This window comes from Centropristis striata, chromosome 10 (assembly GCF_030273125.1).
Source record: "Centropristis striata isolate RG_2023a ecotype Rhode Island chromosome 10, C.striata_1.0, whole genome shotgun sequence".
NCBI classification, from domain to species: domain Eukaryota; kingdom Metazoa; phylum Chordata; class Actinopteri; order Perciformes; family Serranidae; genus Centropristis; species Centropristis striata.
Window position 1 is genome coordinate 24808100 of NC_081526.1, and position 21953 is coordinate 24830052.

The 21953-nt window shown below is 36.6% G+C and overlaps 2 protein-coding genes across 2 annotated transcripts; one reads left to right on the plus strand and one right to left on the minus strand.

Moving 5' to 3' along the window:
- Positions 1-2520: 2520 nt before the first annotated feature.
- On the minus strand, positions 2521-9760 carry nmi (N-myc (and STAT) interactor). The gene is made up of 10 exons (XM_059343062.1): positions 9472-9760; positions 9344-9373; positions 9167-9235; positions 8365-8523; positions 8158-8274; positions 7771-7933; positions 6564-6670; positions 4713-4899; positions 4254-4357; positions 2521-2892 (listed from the first exon to the last, which is right to left on the minus strand). Exons 2-10 carry the CDS (start codon positions 9368-9370, stop codon positions 2707-2709), a joined length of 1119 nt encoding a protein of 372 aa, XP_059199045.1. The 5' UTR covers positions 9371-9373; positions 9472-9760; the 3' UTR covers positions 2521-2706.
- Positions 9761-12619: 2859 nt separating this feature from the next.
- mmadhcb (metabolism of cobalamin associated Db) lies at positions 12620-21574 on the plus strand. The gene is made up of 8 exons (XM_059342896.1): positions 12620-12826; positions 13189-13232; positions 14062-14206; positions 14819-15036; positions 17477-17585; positions 17747-17877; positions 18587-18673; positions 21152-21574. Exons 2-8 carry the CDS (start codon positions 13224-13226, stop codon positions 21344-21346), a joined length of 894 nt encoding a protein of 297 aa, XP_059198879.1. The 5' UTR covers positions 12620-12826; positions 13189-13223; the 3' UTR covers positions 21347-21574.
- Positions 21575-21953: the final 379 nt, after the last annotated feature.

Genomic DNA, 21953 nt, shown 5'->3' on the forward strand with positions numbered 1-21953 from the left:
GTTGCTCAAAAATGAATTTTGAGGTGACGGTGATTTCTGTTTAAAATGAGCTGAGACCAAAATTCTAGATTCTTGATTTTTGTTTGTGTCTTGTCTTCCTCTGTGATGGCTCCATCAGTTCAATACATTTGTGCTGCTGGGAATAGGTGTTGTTAAATAAATATTGGATGCTTTGAAAGTGGTTGCTTACTTATTTTTTTGAGAAAATTGAGGACACTTCCTTCCATTTCTTTTTCTATCTTTCTGTGAGGTGCCCTTGAGCGCCAAGAAAGGCGCCTTCCAAATAAATGTATTATTATTTTTATTATTATTATCTATGTAGTGGGTCAATTTTGCCAGATGATACTGATGCTGATGTGTTTTGTTTTCATAACATCATATGTGAGTGAGTGGCTTGACAAGAGGACATTGTGGTGCATTTGTAGTTCTATGAGCATTTGCACATCTGTACATGAAAATGCTCTTGATGACAATTAGTTATTGATGTATTGAGTATATTAACTGTATATTACTGTAATTTTTTCTATATTTTGCCAGATTATGGTTATTCTAGGGTCGTGATGATGGGGCCCTTGAATATTAATTATTATTAACCATATTGATTGGGTTATTAGTCCCCAGTTCTACCTTTAACACAATTAATCTAAAGCATTTAACTGTGATTTGCATGTAGTCATGGAATTAACAACTTCAGCTGAATTCACATCAGTTTCTTTTTTTATTGTCAAATTCAGACATGCTTTTATTAATACCAGACTGGATTACTGTAACTCACTGTATGTTGGCCTGAACCACTCACTTTTAAAATTGTATTGTTTGTTTTTAAAGCTCTTAATGGCCTAGCCCCTCAGTATTTGACCGAGCTCCTTCAAATCCACGCCCCTGCCAGAACACTGAGATCCTCCAGTCAACTGCTACTGGCCGCCCCTAAAACTAGACTCAGAACCAAAGGTGACCGTGCCTTTGTGGCTCTGGAATAACTTGCCCTGGCACATCCCATCTTTTGAGTTTTTTAAATCCTCCCTAAAAAAACACTTTTTCTGCCTGGCTTTTAATCAAGTTTAAGCGGACATCTGGCAAAAACAAAATTTTATTAAATTAAAAAAAAAAAAAAAAAATTAAATTCTATTTTTATTTATTTTATTCTATTGTTGCATTGTGTTCATGTATTTTAGTTTTTACCGTATTTCCTGCAACTGTGATATCTGTACAGCACTTTGGTCAACCCCGGTTGTTTTAAATATGCTCTATAAATAAAGTTTGACTTGACTTGACTTGTGATAAGGCAAAGAAAAATATATTGTTTGCTCTTACCAATCCTTGTTGTTTAGATATCCTGTTCCGTGATGCCCCTGCCAGACTCCAACTTTTACTATGAACATCACAGTAAACCATGTTTGGATGTTTGGACTCTGTCCACGCCTGCCCCTGGGTCTTGCTCGGCACCAACTTCTACCACAGTTGGTCTAGGACTGTCATCATGACTGCTGTGGTGGTTCTGCTGGACTCTATCCTATCACTACTACTACTATGATCGATGAATTATAATTCATGTTATATTCTTGATTGTTACTATACTGTTTTAGCATGTACAATATCCAAGTGGAGGGTAGGTAATCTTAATCTTAACAATAACTATATGGAGGAGTCGTGAGTTCTTCTTGAATTCTTTACTTAGCACATATGTAAATGCAAAAAAAACACAACCACGACACAATTCCTGTTATTGATTAACCATTATATTTTTAATGATCAAAATATACCACCATATTGTATTTAAACCATGTATATTCTAGAGTACAGGCAGGATTTCTTGTTACAACGATCAATGCAGCTTTCATGTTACAAAAATCATCTATCCAGACTGTGTGCTTGTTGCATGTATTTGAATTGGTTTACTATAAAACAGCCATTGCACATTAAATCTTAAGCAGTGAGACCACAACCTCTGTGGGCTGAAAGGTTGAAATCTGTTGCACTTCTCAACACTAAGCGTAAGCGAATCAACAAGTCTTTAAGGTACTTTGTAGCATAAAACCACACACACCATTTTCTGAATGAAATATGTGATCACAATGATTGTGAGGCTATCATACCTTGCTTTCACAAGATGCAGCAAGCCTGAAAATGTACTAACTTTCCGTAAATGTTCATTGTTTAATTGTTTTGTTTATCTTAATCAATTAACAAAATGCAAAAGTGAGTGAAGAGAAGGAAAATCAAAACAAATCAGTATTTGGTGTGACCAACCTTTGCCTTCAACCAACATCATTGTTTTCACACCTGCACACATTAATATATATATATAATCATACAGATCATTGTTGAGGTCCTTCCCATTGGCCTTGTCTTGACACTTACACCACCTAATCACCATGTAATATGAAAACAGACCCAAATTCATACCCTATACTGAAAGCATTAAAATCACAACATCTTCTGATCTAATTCTTGGCATGTCCATAAATAATATACTCCACATTTTTATATAGGGGATAATATATATATATATATATATATATATATAATAAAAATCCATAATTGTCCATAATATACTCCACATTTTATATAGGGGATAATATATATATGTTAAAAAAAATCATATTACAATTATGTTTTTTAGATGATTCAATAGGAGGAAGACAGATTGATAATGGAGAGGGAGGAGCTACTCTTACTTTCCTTACATGTTGTTGCTGCTTAAAGTCAGTCCTCACAGAAAAAGGCTTTCAGAGCCTTCCCTCTGGAGTTGTACTTGATGCTCTCTATCTCACCACCAAAGTTGCTGGGTTTCTGGAAGTGGATCTCCAAGTGGTCCTGCAGGTCCTCTTCATCCTCAGTGTCCTCAATGCCATCCAGAAGGATGGTACGCTTCGGGATGCCACAGAAAGTCTGAAATGAATCAATAACATCAGTTTAAATGACTTTCTTGTTTTATTGCATCTATCGCTCCTTCACAGGCAATTGAGGAGACAGATACCACTGATATGGACAGTTACAATTTTTCTTTCTAAATACTAAAATACTAAAACAAGATACTCATGTAAGTTTAAACATACTGGCCCTCATTTATCAAACAAACGTAGAACAGAGCGCAGATCTGAGCGTATATTTCGTCTTACGACAGGATTCACGTGTGATTTATCAAACGATCGTATCTCTCTAATCACAGCGTGAGAATGATCGTTGATAAATGTGGCGGCTTGAAACAAGCATAATTTATATACCACGCCCTAATATATATAATATATATATAATATATACCAGATTCAGATGGATCGCCTCCAGAGTTTATAACACCGAAGGACGCAATACGGCCAAAAAGAGAATTTTTTTCCTTTTCTTTTTTAAGTCACCTTTATTAGCAAAGTGCACCGTCACAAATAACAACAGGAGCGAAATTGACATTTTAGAGAAATGCGCAGCAACGGAGGTTTATGAAATTAAAGTAATTATAGTTATAAACTCAAACAAGTTCACTGAACATTTTACATTTGGAGCTTTAAGTGTTCACAGCTTTTTGGTTGAAGGAGGTAAACAATGTTTTAAAGTAAGTTTTAATTCTAAAAGAAGAGGAATTTCTCAGAGGCAGAAAGTGAAACGCTGATGTCCAACAGCTGCAACACAACAAACTTGTTGGATTATTTAATTTAAACATTGTGATATATAAAGCCTAATAGCCTATATAATATGCAAATATAGTTATTATTATGATGGAGAGACATTATTCACTTCTTTACATTTAGTAATAAATCTATCCCAGTCAGAGGAGCGTGTGGCAGTGCTGATTGGAAATGTTTCTATTGGGTCAGAACTGCTGGTGAAGGAGACGCTGACGCTCCGGTGTCCAGCAGGATATCAATAAAAAACAGAAGACAACAACATTAATAGCCTCGGCTAGTATTCTGTTTGAAGAAATTTCACGGTTGCAGGGTGTAATTAATTCTTAATCAGGTTTTTAATGATAAATGATGTAGCCTAAACATGCTTTGGTTTGCCACCATTAAAAACAAAACACCACAGAGTTTTATCAGCTCCAGCCATCGATACAATAGTCTAAGATCAATTCTCAGACTCAGACATGTGGACTTCTGATCGAATCGCGATTCAGAAGTGTCCTAAAACAGCATGTAGTTTGTACTATAATATATATATATATATGTATATATATATATATATAGTTATATATATATATATATATATATATATATATATATATATATATATATATATATACCAGAACTGTATCTTACCTGAAACTTGCACAGCCGATATGTGTAAATGTTTCCAACCTGCACGTCTACTTGAGAGTCCAGATCCACAGGGTACTTCCCTTTCAGAACCAGTGACTCAGTAACTGCACACACAGAAACAGACACACATTTTAGTATTAATACATCATTAACACACTGATGCTCAGGAGGCTTGGTTTTCAATCGATATATACAAATGAACAACAACTGTGTCAATCACAGTATCCCGCTCTATCATTTATATTATAAACTCTAGTTGTATTAATTATATAATCAACAATATAAAAATATTCAATACAATTAAATACAATTACAATTAAAATATAAACATCTAACTCCTTAACTGTGCTGACTGAGTTTCAGTCCCAGACTCAGTCCTGGAGCTGTCTGCCTAATGGGCTTCTGTCTTAGTAAATGTGCACTGTAACATTGTCTTAGTAACAATGGCCAGAGTTGTACCTCCAGGGTGTAAAAATCTGATCCGGCCTGTCCCAGTGTTCTTATCGTACTGCACATTCTCCACCTCTCCTCCTCCTCTGCTGGGTCTGGAGAAACTCATCTCCAGTTTGTCCTTTATTCTCTCCTCTGGCATGGAAGGGGGAATGTTGGCAACCACGAGATCTTTTCTGGAAACGTCAAGCTGGACCTACATTGGTGACAGCACAAAGTCATTACAATGGAGTCTGTTCTATAAGTCAGTGATGTTGCTAGTTCAAATACATTCTTAAATCATTTTGGCAGTTTTCTGGGGGAAAATGTTGCCATAAGAGAGCACCACTAGATGAGATTTGAAGATGAGCTGGTTATGAAATGTATTGTGCATGTCTGGAAAGCAATGGAGCACACAGAGAAGTATTCTTGGCTGCTGAACTTGGAATATTAGTTAGATTAGTTTTTGTCGTTTGCATATTTCTACAAAATGAAGGATACATGTGAGGAAATAATATTTCAGTAGTTGTACTTAATTTACCTGAATTTGTTGATGCTGGCTCAATAATAGATCAGTGTTTGGACTGAACTTGTGAATAACTCTGATTAGTGAATTACTGTTGTTAACAGATCACATAATCAACTAAACACACCAGACTGAACCTGCTGTGAGCAATTACAGTCAGGAAAAATATAAATTCAAGGAAAGAATATAATTCAACAGATCGGAGCAAAATGGTCAACTCTATTCACATCAAATGTTTTCATATTACATAGTTAACATAAGTCATTTGCCCATCATGCTTTCTGACTGATTTTATGTGACAATGGAAATGCAAATCACAGTTTCATTTATCAATTATGCTGCTTTTAGTTTAATTCTGTCACACTCATGAGTAGATGTGCAACAATCAATCAATCAATCAATCACTCAATCAATGTTATTGATTCACATAAAATCATGTAAGATACAATTGCAGTGAATGTAATCCGATCAGTTCTGTCAATTTGTGTTTTTAAAAGAGTGCTTATTTAAGATCCTGGTGATCTGAGGGTAGAAACTTTCCCTGAGCCTCTCATTGTTGCCTGCTGTGTCCTGTACCTTCTTCCCAATCTCAATAGAGAGAAAATGGCAGATGGTTGAGATCCTTAATGATTTCCGTGGCATTTAGTTTTGCAGCACATCGACTATTGTCTGTTCAGCCAAATGAAGCACACTTTGCAGGTCCTAGCGGTCCTATTCAGTGCCTTTTTGTTCCCCTGACAGGCTGTGATATTTCCTGCCAGAGCCAGGGACAGGTTACATATAATTGTGAACACAGATGCTAGTTGCTTAGCACGTGGTTTGGGGACCCAGCTGCTGATTTCTTGATGTTCATACAATTGAAAGCCCTCCTGAAATCAGGCTCAGAATGGAAGTGGGTGAGAAAGGTGCATGCTTACAGATCTGGAAGTACAGTGAATTGCTGTAGTAAGAATGCACCATTTAGTGCATATACAGTATATATATATATATACACACTGTAAAAAAAACTGTTTTTACAGTAAAAAAACTGGCAGCTGTGGTTGCCAGAACTTTACCGTAATAAATACGGTAGAACCTTTTTTTAATATTACGATAAAAAGATATTGGCACTGTTGATTTCACGTTTAAGATTGTCATTTTATAAAAAAATTTACTGTATAAATAAAAGGTTTTTCATCAAAGAAACGCTGTTTTGCCATATAATTGACAAGAAAATACTTTATAAATGCCGCATAAATTAAACATTTTACCAGTAAATATTGTGTGTGTGAAGGTGTGTGAAGGGGTGAAGGTGTGTTGATGTGTTGATGTGACGTGCAGCACTATTTGTCATCGTCTGAAAGTGGAAAATGTACCTCAAACTTAACAACAGGATCCATGGTTATTTTTTTCGGCTTCACATCCAAACTACTTTTCTCACAGGACACAGAGCACTTGGCAAGCTTCAAGATCCGAGAGGCAACTGAAGGACAGAAAAAATGAGGCAGATCGCACAGTAAGATATACAACTCTTAAAGTTGGGACACTGTAAAAGTTAAGAAAAATACGCTGTATCAAATTCAAAGGTTATCAGTTTAAACATAAAATATACCGTTGTTTCAATTTAATATATGTCAAAATGCATTAGCAAATTATCACACTTTGCCTTACTTGCCTTTTAACCCATTTAGGCCTAAAACGCCTGGGGAAAATGCCTGTAAAACCTCTGGGCAATTTTAAAATAAGCCCCTAAAACCTGAAGTTTTTCTGGAAATTGAACAGAAGTGTCAACGCCTATTAAATAATCGATTTTTCAGCCTCTGTAGCAGATAGAAATGAAATTCAAAAATTATTTGAGAGCTTATACCTGTTATATCTAAGCTCCCTCCGCTATAGTCGCCTTCCGCCATGATTTCAAAGTTCTGGAAAAGTCCCATTCTCATTTTGTGTCTTTTTTAGTCATTTTGTATCTTTTTTTGGTCAATTTGTGTCTTTTTCTAGTCATTTTGTGTCTTTTTTTGGTCATTTTGTGTCTTTTTTTAGTCATTTTGTGTCTTTTTTGGTGATGATTTCAAAGTTCTGGAAAAGTCCCATGTTGCATTGCGAAACTCCCACATGTATTCTCATTTTGTGTCTTTTTTTAGTCATTGTGTGTCTTTTTTTGTTATTTTGTGTCTTTTTTTTGTCATTTTGTATCTTTTTGTGTTTTTTTTAGTCATTATGTGTCTTTTTACGTCTTTTTTAGGTCATTTTGTGTCTTTTTTGGTGATGATTTAAAAGTTCTGGAAAAGTCCCATGTTGCATTGCAACACTCCCACATGTATTCTGATGCATTTCATTGGCCAAGAGACCAAATATAGGTGGAAAAAACTACAAATACTACAAAACGACGTATCCGCTTTCCCGGCTTTAATGGTAGAATAACGCAACAGTGGTAGAAATGCGGTAATGCTTTCGCGGCTTAAATGGGTGAAATAAGTTTTTGTGTCTGTAAATATAAAAATAGGTTATACAAGTGAAACAATAGATAAAGAACGTATGTACTCATATAACAGTCTATCACACGGAAGAGTAAATGTCTACCGCTCTCTTCTTCAAAGGTGATGAGTGCCTGTCCTCCTTGCAGAAGGACAGTGGGTCTCTGGCTGATGGCAAACAGCCCTCTGATTGGCTCACTGTCGTCATCCCTCTCCTCTTTATCCTGTGTCCTGAACATCACCTCTGTCTCTGGAATCTGGGCGTAGATCTGGACAGGAGGAGCATCGCAATACACTGAGTTACACAACAATTATTGTATCTGTAACATAATAAATGTTATGCTGAATGGTGTTATTTTTAGTTTAATTGTTGGATATGTCAATGCATTGTTATATTATTAAGATGTATTGTTACTATCAGTGCCCTGAAATGGATGCAGTGACAGGTTGGTGTAGTTCAGGTAGACCAGTTTGAGCTGGTGGACTGTCCCACCTTGAATTTCTGCCTCAGTTTTGTGGACTCTGCCTTCTTAGCCTCCAGTTCCGATTGATACATCTTCAGTTTTTTCTGCAGTTCTTCTCTGCGTTTACTTAGCTTCAGGATTTCATCCTATGTGAAAGAATCAAGTCAAAAATGTAATGAGACCCTCTCCTGTTTGACGAGCAGCCTTTATGTAACAAGAGATTACAGTATCTGTACCTGCACTGCGTTCATCCCTTGATTGAATTCCTTCTGATGCTCCGCTTGCTTGTTAGCACAAACTATCATCTCCTGCTGGGCCTTCGTCTTGGCTTCTTCTTCTTCTAGTTTGTCCAATATCAGCCTGGCTTTCTCATCATCAGCTTTCTCCACTTTAGTCTGAAAGACACAGCCGGATAAGTTTAGAGATGCTATGAGAGACCTGTGGACAGTTTGCATAGAGGCTGTTTCTTACAGGAGAAAGTACTTCCAATTCTAGATAAATACTGTGGATTACCACATTAATTAACCCTCAGGAGTCCATCTATTTATTGAAAATACACATGTTTTATTTACAGTAATAACTTGATTTATATATGATATGTAGACAAGCTGAGAAAGCCAGTTGAAAGTGCAATCATAGGAGCTTTCACAGTGTGCCATTTATGTTTATAGACCATTTTTTTTACAATGTGAATTTTCTTTCTACAATGAATACAAAATTTCTATTAAATCTTTATTTTGTATTATTTTATTTTATGATGGCATAAAATAATTCTTACATATTTAACTGTAAACTGAAACTAGTAATGTCTTTTTGATACCTTAACTTTTTTTTTGCAGTAATCATTCCTGAAATTGATTTCTCCCCATGCAGAAAATATTCCAGCAGATGTCACTGCTGAGTCAGTTTACAAATACCAGATAAAATTGCTGTCCTTTGCCCCAGTTCGTGTCATATTCGTTATCAATATTTAAGGTCTGCTGTAGTATAAAGTAAGTTTAGCCTACAACTTAACTGGTGTATGTATTCTGAACTTACCTTCCATGTTTGAAGCTCTTTCCTGGCCTCCTCCAACTCTCTCTCTCTCCCCTCCGAATCAACGTCCACCTGACAATAAGACACACACACACACACACACACACACACACACACGGATCATTAGTCCTTCACTAATAAGAAACGAGCACACTGTGAATATTCTTGAATAATCCTCACCTTGCTGTCTATCTGTCGGTCTGCCATGACCTGACGACGAAAACGAAACTCGATCAAAACAAAAAGGGAGTAGTTTATGACAAAACAAATCCACTCAAATCCAGGTTAAATAACAGTAAACCACCTACCTGTGTAGGTGTATTTTGTCGCTGTGTATTTTGTCGCTGGTTTATTTCCTGTGTCGAATCGTGGTAAAGTTAAACAGACAGAGCACACACCGCGCAGCAGCTCTTTCTGATCAAAATCAAAAGTGAAAGTCAAAACTGGATCGGCAACAATTACGTAAAGCATAAGTATTTATAGACATAAATAGATCAATAACCTACTAAATACATCAACAAATAAACACATCTACTATATTGTTCCTTGTTTAATTATGGATTTTTATTTAAAAATTGTTTTTTGTTGTTGTTTTGCTGTTTTTCCGTAGAAGATGCCCCAGACATGACAGAAAAACATTTTAACCCAACACTTCCTGTCCTTCCTGCACCAAGGTTGGGATCAGGACCAATAACCAAACTGAAGACGGTTTCCAAATGGGTGAGCCATCATTCGCTTCTCCGTAGTCAAACCAGGCGTCCCTATGTAATGGAAATTAAATGTGGAATTTCGTAATAAAATGCACTTGAATATTTGCTGTACAATAAATATTCAAGTGCATTTTAAACTGATATTCCACAGTGAAAAGTCATGTAGGTTTGTGAAAAGAGTTTAATTTTAATTCATTTTAATATAATGTAATATTTTACTGTACAGTCTATATCTAAAGGCGCTTGATTAAAATCCACAGTGAACAGTTCTGTGAATATCATGCAATTAATATTATTTCCATATTTATCTGATATTTGGGCCTGGTTGTGTAACACTTTATTCTGAAAACTGAAAACCGAGATTCTGAGATTTTGTAAGAAGGAATATTATAATAGTATACTAGAAGAAAATAAAAACAGCATTAAATGGAAATAATGATCAGTATCACTTAAAATAGATTAAAACTACAATATTTTGTGGAGTCAGATATTACATGTGGTGCCCCAAAAGGGTCAGTGTTGGCACTGAAATTGTTTATATCATATGTAAATGATTGGGGAAGGTTTCAAGGGAAATAACATTTGTATTATTTGCAGATGATGCAAATAATTTTCTGATGATAAGTTAGAGAAATTATTGACAAAGTGAAGAAGTAGAAGTAGAGATAACAAAACTAAAACAGTGGTTTGATAGATAATGATAAATTATCATTAAATCTGGAAAAAAAATACATACATTTATGCTGTTTGGTAATCATAGAACAACGATGTCAGTTCAGATAATGATTGATAATCATAAAATTGAAAAAGTATATGAAAGTCGATTTTTAGGTCTGGTAGTGGATCACAAATTCAGTTGGAAACTCATATAAAATACTTAAAAACAAAATTGGCAAAAGGCATTGCAATCCTGAGAAGGACAGGACATATTTTGAATTCAAAAGCTTTTTATACATGCCTGTTAATGAAATGATCTAATCAGTCGATCACATGGCAGCAACTCAATGCATTTAGGCATTTGGTGAAGATGAGCTGAAGTTCAAACCAGCATCAGAATGTGGAGGAAAAGTGATTTAAGTGACTTTGAACGTGCCATGGCAAATATCAGGTGAGCCAAAGTGCCTCTTTGATGCCAGAGGTCAGAGGATAATGGTCAGACTGATTTGAGATGATAGAAAGGCAATAGTAACTTAAATAACCACTTGTTACCATTTCTGAACACACAACACGTCCAACCTCGATGTAGATGGGCTACAGCAGCATTAAGTGCTTTGTTAGCTAGCAAGGTGTACCTAATAAAGTGCTGGATGATTAGGTATTTACGTTAATGAGCAGTTGCACAGCTCTACATGATAAAGTGGCCATTGAGTGTATTTAGCAAGCCTTGAGGAAGAGTGGTTTTGATGCCAACTTTTGCATTTTGTTGAAATGGTGGAATAACAGTGTCATCTAACTACATGGAGCCCAGAAAGCAAAAAAAGTTTTAATATTATTGGTGTTTCTGCTTTCTCTACAAACATAAATGACATAGCACAACACCAACAATTGTGCCAGACAGCAGACAAGTACCATGCAACAATCCCAAACACAACAGAAATGGAATGATCAATTAAATGAAATAAAACATGAATAAAAACATTGTGATTGACTAAACTAATTATTGACCAATTATGCCTTACAAGGTAGAGTAGGCAGTAGAACTACAGGAGGGAACAGTAATGAGAGTGTGACACACCAATTGTGTCACACTCTCATTACTGCACACAATGCATCCTTAGGAAACACTAACAGGGTTATGCGAGCAATGGCAGCAGCCAGAGACAAGGTTTCAGTCAGAAAGAGGTGTTGTTAACTGAGATGAGGAAAATTGGCTTCACAGAAATATCAGTGAGAAGTATACAAATGTGTGGAGGGAATGGAAAATTTAAAAAATGGCTGTTTGACTTCTTGCGAGACTCTGGACCTATGCTCTAGACCAGTGGTTCTCAAATGGGGGTACGTGAAGACACTCCAGGGGGTACGTGATATTTCAAAATATACATTTAAAAAGTAGCATCCATGCAAAAATCCTTTAAAAGTAATTATTTAATAAATAGTTTAGTAAAATATAAGTATATGTTCATAAAATTAATTTTATATTCAGTAGGCTATTCAATTACATTATCCTAAAAACCCAGAGTCTCCCCCATACCAGGATGGTTGGACCCAACCTGTCATATGCCACCTGGCATCACCTGTCAATCACTTGAAAACTCAAAGAAGGAGTCCTGGTTGAAGCGTATATAGTTTTAAATGGTTATATGCCCACTGTTTTTACTACATTAGTTTGAATCACATTTTAGTGATGAGAAATATTTGCAATACATTTTGTCATGGATTATTAACATTTAAAATGTTTTAAATAATTATTATTTTTAAATGTTTTAAATGTTTGAATTTTGTCTGTGTTTATCAGTTCCAAAGTTTAATAAATCAGACACTGATGGGACAGCGCTCTGTTTTTAAGTCTTTTTAACAAAAATGCTTTGCCCTGGTTAGGGGGTACTTGGCTGAAAACATATTTCTCAGCGGGTACATCACTGAAAAAATGTTGAGAACCACTGGTCTGGACTAATGAAAAGGATGTGAATAAAGATGGCCCAGTAATCCAGGAGATGGCAGCAAAGCAGCGTTGCGGATGTCGGCTGCGGTGAAACCAAAAGAAGAAGAACCATCGCGCACACAAAATATTGTGCGCATGCGCGAGTCCAAGGTGAATAAATGCGTGAATCTATGGTGGAGGAATGAGAATCTTAGGTTGTGCTAATTGTCGCTATTAATGAGTCCGGTCTTGATAAACACCTGTACGAGTAATACCAACATTACTAAGCGTTATTGGATCACCGTCTAATGACTGTATTCCTGACTTTGTTCTTACTCACACTGACATCTCCTCTGACCCGTATAACTTTAGGTAAGTTCGCTACATGCTCCTTTAGCCTTGATGACATATGGTAGTTAATGTTACCTGTATCCACAGTTACACTACAGTCTGTGACCCGGCGGCATCACTGAGGATCACAAGTGTCCACTTTATGTGAGGTAGCCTTATCTAAACTCAGAAGAAGCACAATATTTGGTGACAGCTATCTTAATGTAGGATATAAATCAACCATTTTCTGTTACCTTTGGCTTCTTTGTCTGGAGTTAAAATGTGCATATAATCTTAAAATGAGAGACTCTTTCTCTCTTTGTTGAGGCTATGGCTGACAATAATTGTGTCAGAGACGTGTGTTTGGTAATACTTGCTGACTGCTTCATCTCCTACTCTTACAGAAACATAACTGGACACTGACAGAAAACACACCAGGATGGCCAGGGTAAGTCACATGTGCAATGTGAAGGTAAAGCAGTTCAGCTTCCAGTTCTGCCACTTTTACATTTTTCAGCTGCCAGGTTCTTCAGCAGTTCCGTCAATACATTTGAGTTATGTCGTATTACTGCATTTTAAACAATGTTTTGGGAACAGGGGGAATTGTAACACACTCATTTACTCCAACCTGGAACAACACAAACAGTGATGAAACTTCCTCTGCACATGCTCAGTAGGCTTCACTCTCTGTTGGTCTATCTCTGCATGTATTTCTGTTTAAATATTGTCATGGATTATAGATGTTGAAGTCCCACTAGGGTTAGGGATGAACTTCTCCCATCCTTGCTTGTGAACAGCTGACTCTTTCAAGGACCCCCCTTTCATACCCAGTCATGATACCATCTCCTGACACTAATTAAACTATTTACAAACAGGTGTTTTTGAGTGTTTCCCAGCCTTTTGGTGCTCCCTGTTTGTAACTTAGTGAAGCCCTCAAAGTCAAAATGAGTGTATTTACAATAATGTGTCAGTTTGATCATTAAATGTATTGTATTATCATTTTAGGCAGTGTCCAAGCTATTTGGGGTTGTATTTTTTAATTGACACATTTCAGACTGTCAACAAATAAATATTATTAATAAATGTCTTGGTTACACCTAATTGTAATGTATGCATTTAAGTGGAAACTGTAGCATGTGCAGTATACTGACAGGTGTGTCTATTCATTTGTCCACCTCATTTACATCCATGACGGTAGGCAAAATAATCAAAATGTCTTTGTTTATAACTACTACACTCTACACATAATCTAACGTCTAACATGTGTTTGTGTCCAGGTGCTGTGTAGCAAAGCCAGGCTGGTCAGTTACCTCCCAGGCCTCCATGTGTTGGTGCATCGTGTGGCTGGACCCAGAGCCTTCTCTGCTGCTGGATCCTCAGGCTCTGATGAGCCCCAAGTAGCCATCACTTCCTCTGACATGGGTATGTTGTTTGCTTTACATTATAGTAATAATTAGCAAAATGACAATAGATCATAATGCGTGTCTAGTAAAGCTATAGACATAAGGCCAGACATTTTGAGTGGGAACACCAAGGTTAAAAATGTGTATAGAGGCAGAAAATATTTAAGCCCCGCCCCTTTCATAGAGGAACACACTTATCACTCTCTTGACTTTGTATTGAATGACATACAGACCGTTTATCCTCACTCTGGTCGCTTTTTAATTATTTGCATCATCTGCAAATGGTCGTGTTTTGACTCTAAGTCATGTATCCAAAGTCAGTTTTAGGCTAACTACATTTCTGTAAGTTCAGCTAAAGCTTTTGACAAGATGTAACTTGTAGAATGTGGATAATACAGAAAGTTATGCATTATGTTTGCAGCTGCCTTAGTTTTCTAACCCACAGATAACATTAGCTGGCTAACAGCCAACTTTCCTCTCTGGCAGACACAGAGTGCTAAAATGACCATTTGTCATACTCACATCTACGTTTGTTAACTTTCTCAGTGCTCTGTCTCACAACAAGATGTTAAATAACTGTGCAGTCTCCTCCTCTGATCTGATCTTTTTCTTATATTCCTCCCTGGTTAAGGACTGCAAACTGTGTGGCCTGAAGAGAGCATGGGACCTTTTGGACCCCAGGACCAGCGCTTCCAACTGCCCGGTAATGTGGGTTTTGACAACCACCTGGCAGGATTAGCAGATCCGAAGAAGAGCCTGGCACTCAAGCTGCTCCCTGACGTGCTGTCATCCCCTTCCAGCAGTGAGAGACATGAGTTAATTCTGGCCCAGTTCATCACAGACTTCTTTGTAAGTGTAATACTCTTAACAATAGTACTTTTCTGAAACTGTTCCAGTTTAATGAGGAAATCCACTCTAGCAGCAATAGTTCATACTGTGTCAGCAGTTCCATGTTACTCACTGGTTAAACTCATTTAACTTAAACAGACTAATATTATTATTCAAAACAACAAGACTACTATTTTTTCTCGTCTTCTTGCATATGCTTATGTGTATAATGCACTGCTGTACAACAGCACCACTGACAAAGGCGTTATTTTTTAAACATGTAGTTGAATGACCATCCCCTTGACCAGGGCCAACAAAAACTAATGGATAGAGCCTTAATATGCTCTGGAGCTTTTCCTTTTACTTGTCCCAAAAAAATATAGGTTTCAAACTCACAGTGACATCTGTTGGTTTTAGAACTTATAGCAGCTTTTAAAGACGCTTATATAGCGATTTGAGTGGTCGCAAAGCGATTAGAAAAGCGATATATAAGTGCAGGTCCATTTACTATTTACTTGTGTGTAATCAAATGTCTGTGTTACTGCCTGAAACACACACGTGGAAGTCAAAGGGGAATTAGCAAAACAAAACAAAAATCACAGGGTTGTGGGAGAGGTCCTTTGTGATCCTGGAGGCCCTGTTTGTGCAGCGCTTAGCATAAATGATGGAGTCTAATGACTTGGTCACCCTCTGTCAGGGCTCAACTCTAACTTTTCCCCTGGTAGGACTGCTGCTACCAACTTTCTCAGTGGGTCATAGTTGGCACATGAAGGGGTCATCCCTATGTTCCCCGGGACCTACAGTACAGCCCAAAAGTTTGGACACACCTTCTCATTCAATGCGTTTCCTTTATTTTCATGACTATTCACATTGTAGATTCATCAAAACTATTAATGAACACATGTGGAATTATGTACTTAACAAAAAAGTGTGAAATAACTGAAAACATGTCTTATATTCTAGTAAGCAAAGGGTGGCTACTTTGAGGAATCTAAAATACAAAAAATGTTTTCAGTTATTTCACACTTTTTTGTTCAGTACATAATTCCATATGTGTTCATTCATAGTTTTGATGTCTTTAGTGAGAATCTACAATGTAAATAGTCTTGAAGGTGTGTGTCTAAACTTTTGGCCTGTACTGTATGTTCCCCGTTTTTCCCAAAAAGGGCTGTAGCAATACATACCGGGGAACATGCCACTTTAAAATGTCCTCTGTTGTTACGCTCCAATTATGTCAGTCAACTGGGACCTTGTCTATATGACCAAAAATCTCAGACTGCAGAAACACTCTGAAACAACCTAATCTCTACTGGAGTGTTTCTGCAGTCTGAGTTTTTTTAATTTTCAACTCGATACCGATACTCAGGAAAAATATTTGATACTTGATACCATTTTCGATACCACAAGGATAAAAATAATGACCCCAAAATTTAACAAAAATATTTTTATTAACAAGAAAAATGCAACATGTAAAAATGAACAGAACCACAGGTTAAATATTTATAATAAACAGTTGTGCAAAAAGAAACTGGAACTATGATAACAAGCTTCAGGTCTGACGTAGTGCAAAAACATAAATACAATAAACAATAACAATTAGAACAGTATTTTGAGGTTGTATGCTGTGCACAATATTAGGCAAGCTTGATTAAAAATAACTTAAGTCTTCCTTCCTGGGCTATGCTTTACACACATAACAATAAACTATCGATACTTTTGAAAATGAGTATCGTATCCAGATATGTTTTAGTATCAATGCTTTTTTGAGTATCGATACTTTTGACAACCCTAGTAGAGAAGGGTACCTTAAAAGTATCACAAATTGATTTCAACTGTTTCCTTGAAAATTGCTGACCAGGCTTGTGGGCCTATTCTTTGATCAAGTCAAATACATATGATAAATCTAGTTTTAGGTTGTAATATATTTATACAAAGTTATTGGCTTTTTTTGTTCAAGGAACATGTTCCCCGCAATCTATCAATCTTTACGGTAGACTCTCAGCATGGCCAGCAGGCCTACCGTCACATGGCCCACCTTAGCTCAAGCAGCCCAAAACTTTAGCAGCTACTTTCTTGTTACTTTGCAGTTCATTGGCTTTTTAAATAGGGTTAGGGTGAGGCCTATTTGCCATGGAATTTGGCAGTAATGGTGGAAAAAGTAACAGACTGGGGAACACAGGACACTTTTTGGGAAAAGCGGGGGAAAGGGTCCTATGTTCCCCAGTTTCATACAAAGAGGGGAACATAGGACCCGGGGAACATAGACACGCTCCCCACATAATTTGGTCACCTGATTTTTCTTCTTCCCTAACACAATTGGTCTGTCCCTGCCTGTACTATGGCCATCTGTGGCATCTCTCATTGTGTCTCCTTCCCCACCAGCCGTCTTCTCTCTGTCCTCATTGTGTTTATTAAAATAATGGGATATTGACTGCTTCATTTTCGTGTCTGTGTGTATCAGGAGGGAGAGGACTCCGCCTCGCCTCAGAATGTCAATAAAGCTGAACAGTACTTTCATAACTCCAGTCTGGAGTGTGCCATCCAGTCCTGCCCTGAACTACTAAAGAAAGGTACAACACTGACACTGCACTCCATAATGACTTTGTAATTCAAATTTTCCATTTTTATCCTGTCTACTGAAGGGAGAGCAAATACAACAAAGTGTTGCCATTATTGTGGAAGAGAAGCTGTTCATTCTGATGTGTTTGTTTCGTGATAACGTGATTTCCAGATTTCCAGTCCATGTTTCCTGAGGCTCCATCCTCTGGAATGATGGTGGTCACAGTGACCCAAAAGACCCAGAACGATATGACGGCATGGTGTGCTGAGGTGGAACAGGAGAGAGAGCAGATGCTTGACCAGGTGAGCTGTCTGGAGTGTGTTAGAAGATATGGAGCAGTGATGATTCTCCTGTAGAACAACTGTCAGTTCTAACTGACAGTTGTTCTGTATAAAATATATTGTACATATATATTAATTAAATGCTCAATCACTGGCCACTTCATTAGGTACACCTGTTCAACTGCTCGTTAACCAGCCAATCGCATGGCAGCATCAGTGTATTTAGGTATATACAGGTACATCTCAAGAAATTAGAATATTGTAAAAAAGTTTCAGAAAGTCAGAAAGTGAAACTTGTATATTATATAGATTCATTACACATAGAGTGAAATATTTCAAGCCTGTATTTCTTGTAATTTTGATGATTCTGGCTTACAGATAATGAAAACACAAAACTCTGTCTCAGAAAATTAGAATATTACATAAGATCAATAAAAAAAGGATATTTTAAACACAAATGTCAGGCTTCTGAAAAGTATATTCATTTCGATACACTTAATATTTGGTTGGGCTCCTTTTGCATGAATTACTGCATTAATACTTGGTATTGTATAACAAGTGCATTAAATGAAGTTGAGAAAATCAATCCAGGTGTCGCCTGAAATTTTGGGAGAAAACTTTTTGTGATAAGCTTGGTCTCTTTGCTTATTGCATGTGTCTCACATGGCTAGCTGTACCAGTAATAATCAGCAAACACAAAGTGACACTAAGCTGTTCTTCTGTTTTACAGTTTGTTGTTGGAGCGAAGGAGATCTGTTGTGCTCTACAGAGTGAAGGATTCTGGGCTGACTTCATCGACCCATCCTCAGGACTGGCGGTAAGATACCCCTGTCACTCACATTTAGTGTGGGATAGTATTTTATAGCATTTTGTCAAATCTAAACACAGTTTTACAATCGGTTTTTGAAAATCTGAGTCCTATTGAGTCTTTTATAAGTGGCACCAAATTAAAAATACAATGACAACACTTTTAATTTGTGGTTTTCTAACGGGGGATGAATAATAAAGAGCCTGGTGGAAATATTCCTCAATAAGGACATGGTCAATCTTTTTCATATGCTGAGGGAAAACCGTCCCAAATAATTCTGATCCCAGAAACATTAAGGAGCCACAGCAGCTGAGCTCTGCTATTCTGCCCTACAAAGCCTAACTGCAGTAACTACACAGAAGGTAAAACTGAGAAAAACTGCATTAAAGTTTTTTATTGTGTTTTAACTGGCCAGCCAAATGAGTTATATGTAGATAAGTAATATGACACTTACTTCTACATGTATTGATGATGTAATTTTTATGCTCAAAAATCATAATTTATTTGACCTTTGACCCCAAAAACATAGTTACTGCACTCTGGTTTTGCTGTAAAATGTTCTAATAGCAATGCACAAACAGAGTGCAGTAACTACAATGTTGTTGTCTTCTTTCAGCTTTTCTATTTTGTTTTCAGTGAATAAACATTTTCTAATGGAATTTGTTGTGTGTGTAGAAGTGTATTTAAAACTCTTTTCAAAGATTTGTGTATTTTAGACTTACTATTATAAAGTAATGGTATATTTTAGTCTATATAATTTTATCCCACTTCTTTACTTCATCACTATCTAGATAATAATTTAATAATCTAATAATAATTTAGACCGTGGTAAGTGCAATTACTGCTTGGTTTTGAGTTTTTTTTTAATATAATAATTTCTCTGAGATAAAGCAAAATTGAAATCTAAAACTTTGTCACAAGATAAAACCGACATCAAGGAGTTCATTTTTAGTTATAACTCAATTTTGACCAAAAATATAGTTACTGCAGTTAGACTTTGTAAGGCAGTATAGATCTGCATTGAACGAAGATTAGGCGGTACTGGATTTTTTTATTATTAATACTCTCTTCTGAATGTTCACTTTAAAATGTCCTCAGTTGTTACACTCCAATTCTGTCAGTCAACTGGGAGCTTCAGTAGAGAAGGGTACCTTAAAAGTATCACAAATTGATGTCAACTGTTGGCTTGAAAATTGCTGATCAGTGGTCAGCCCTGTGGACCTATTCTTTGATCAAGTCAAATACATATGATAAATCTAGTTTTAGGTTGTAATATATTAATACAAAGTTATTGGCTATTTTTGTTCAAGGAAAAATGTGGTTTTGCATTTCTGAATCCTACAATACAGTAGGGTGTTGGTTGAAAAAAATATATTGTTTTGGTATTGTCCCTGAAACTCTGGCATTCAACAGCATAACAAAACAAACAAACAAACAAACAAAAAAAGTTAACTATATGTTAACTGCACTTTGAGCTTAGTAGCTTGGTACTATTGTTCAGCGTGGTACTGAAGTGCTACATATGGTAAGGCTCAGGTTGTAAAAACCCCATTTTGTCACCACCAGTCGGCAGGGCAAACCACAGATTCAGTCCAATTCTATTTATATACAGTCTACAGTGTCACTTTGTTCTGTAAACCTGCCCCACATACACTGCCCTGCATAGTGAAGTTTAAAAATTGATCATGAAACTTGGGAGGGGGTGTGTGGAAGCTGCTGGGCCCTGTAACCAAGTAATAATAGTTTGGGATTTTTCATTAGTTTAAGTTTTAATTTCGTTAATTTTTTTGTTTTCAAATTCAGTTAGTTTTAATTAGTTTTTAGACTGAGTTTGCTAGTTTTAATTAGTTTTTATATTTTGGAAAATAGTTAGTTTTAGTTTAGTTTTTATTAGTTTTAGTGTTTTTGTAATGGGGTATTTGTTGGGTGCCAGATTAAAAAAAGTCAAAATAAATGTTGCCTTTACTTCCTTTGTCTGATCCATCTCAGCCCCAATAAGTTTATCAAGTCTTAAAACCAGATGGATGAAATAGATTTAATATCAACCAAAAAGGATTATGTATGAAAAAAGTTTACAAAGAGGAAAACGAAGGACATTTTCACTATATTTTAGTTAGTTTTAGTTAGTCTTGTAACCACAAAATACAGTTTCAGTTAGTCATGTTTTTTTTTAAAAACCCTCGTTTTTATTTCAGTTAACAAAAATGTTGTTTCTTTTTCAATTCTAGATTTCGTTATTTCGTGAACTGTAATAACCTTGCCTGTAACAAACAAAAAAAAAAACAGGTCCCATGAAAGCAGGCTGAACTTTCAACCAAAACTGACGGATTGGCAGCCTGTTAGTCCAGTTCTGCCCCATTTCATTTTCCACTGACCATGTGGCTGATTATTTGGAAAAATGTACTGAAGAGACATGTATAACTTTAGCGGTTTTTCGGGAGATGAATGTGATTAATAACTGTGTGAAATATGCGTGTTTCTCCACAGTTCTTTGGCTCTTACACCAACAACACCCTGTTTGAGACAGATGACCGCTACCGTCACCTGGGCTTTCAGATCGAGGACCTGGGCTGCTGCAGAGTTATCCGACATCCTCTTTGGGGAACACATGTTTTTGTGGGAACAATATTCACCAGCGCACCACCCAACAGCCTTATTATGCAGAAGTTGCAGGGCAGCTGAACACAAGCCCAGGGACACTGGGGTGCCATTCAAACTGTAAAAATCTATATGAACTGTTTGGTGATCATATTTTTGACTGCAGTTTCATAATTTTAGCAAAATTCTTCAGAAAAGTTTTCCTTGCAACATGTCTGTATACCTATTAGTTTATTTTGATTTATATTTATAGATGCCAATCCCACAGGCTGGAATACTGCTGTCATCACATTAAAGTGTTTCTTGACTAAACTGCAAGTGTTTTTAAAACTGTTACCTCTTGAATTCAAATCCCTCCCAACAACACTCACCATCTTTCTCTTATCGGAGGTCGGATGTCCTGATAAGAACCAGTGTAGGAGTCTAGACTTCCCTACCAACATTCAGCCAGTGACAGAAATGATCAGCTACTGGTGTCCAAAAAGCTCAAAACATCACTGGAGAGAGTCACAGTTGAAGGCAATAGAGTTTATTCTTTAAAAAAAAAAAAAGAATTAGACCTGAGTTGATTTCCAGAATTTCACCTGAACTTTGAGTTTTGCACTTCAGTTTTTATAGCCCAAATCTCCCCTCTCACTTTCTAGTGGTTCTCTGCCTTATTTTCTTTCTCATGAGTTACAAAAGGTGGTTT

Bases quoted from the DNA above. Each gene is read 5' to 3' on its own strand.
- nmi (XM_059343062.1), bottom strand. From the start codon at position 9,370: ATGGCAGACCGACAGATAGACAGCAAG. The intron at 9,236-9,343 runs GTGAGGATTATT...TCTTATTGTCAG, and splicing joins ACCGACAGATAGACAGCAAG to GTGGACGTTGATTCGGAGGG. The intron at 4,358-4,712 runs GTACAACTCTGG...CTGTGTGTGCAG, and splicing joins CAGATTTTTACACCCTGGAG to TTACTGAGTCACTGGTTCTG.
- mmadhcb (XM_059342896.1), top strand. The intron at 14,207-14,818 runs GTATGTTGTTTG...TCCCTGGTTAAG, and splicing joins CATCACTTCCTCTGACATGG to GACTGCAAACTGTGTGGCCT. The intron at 17,878-18,586 runs GTGAGCTGTCTG...TCTGTTTTACAG, and splicing joins GAGAGCAGATGCTTGACCAG to TTTGTTGTTGGAGCGAAGGA.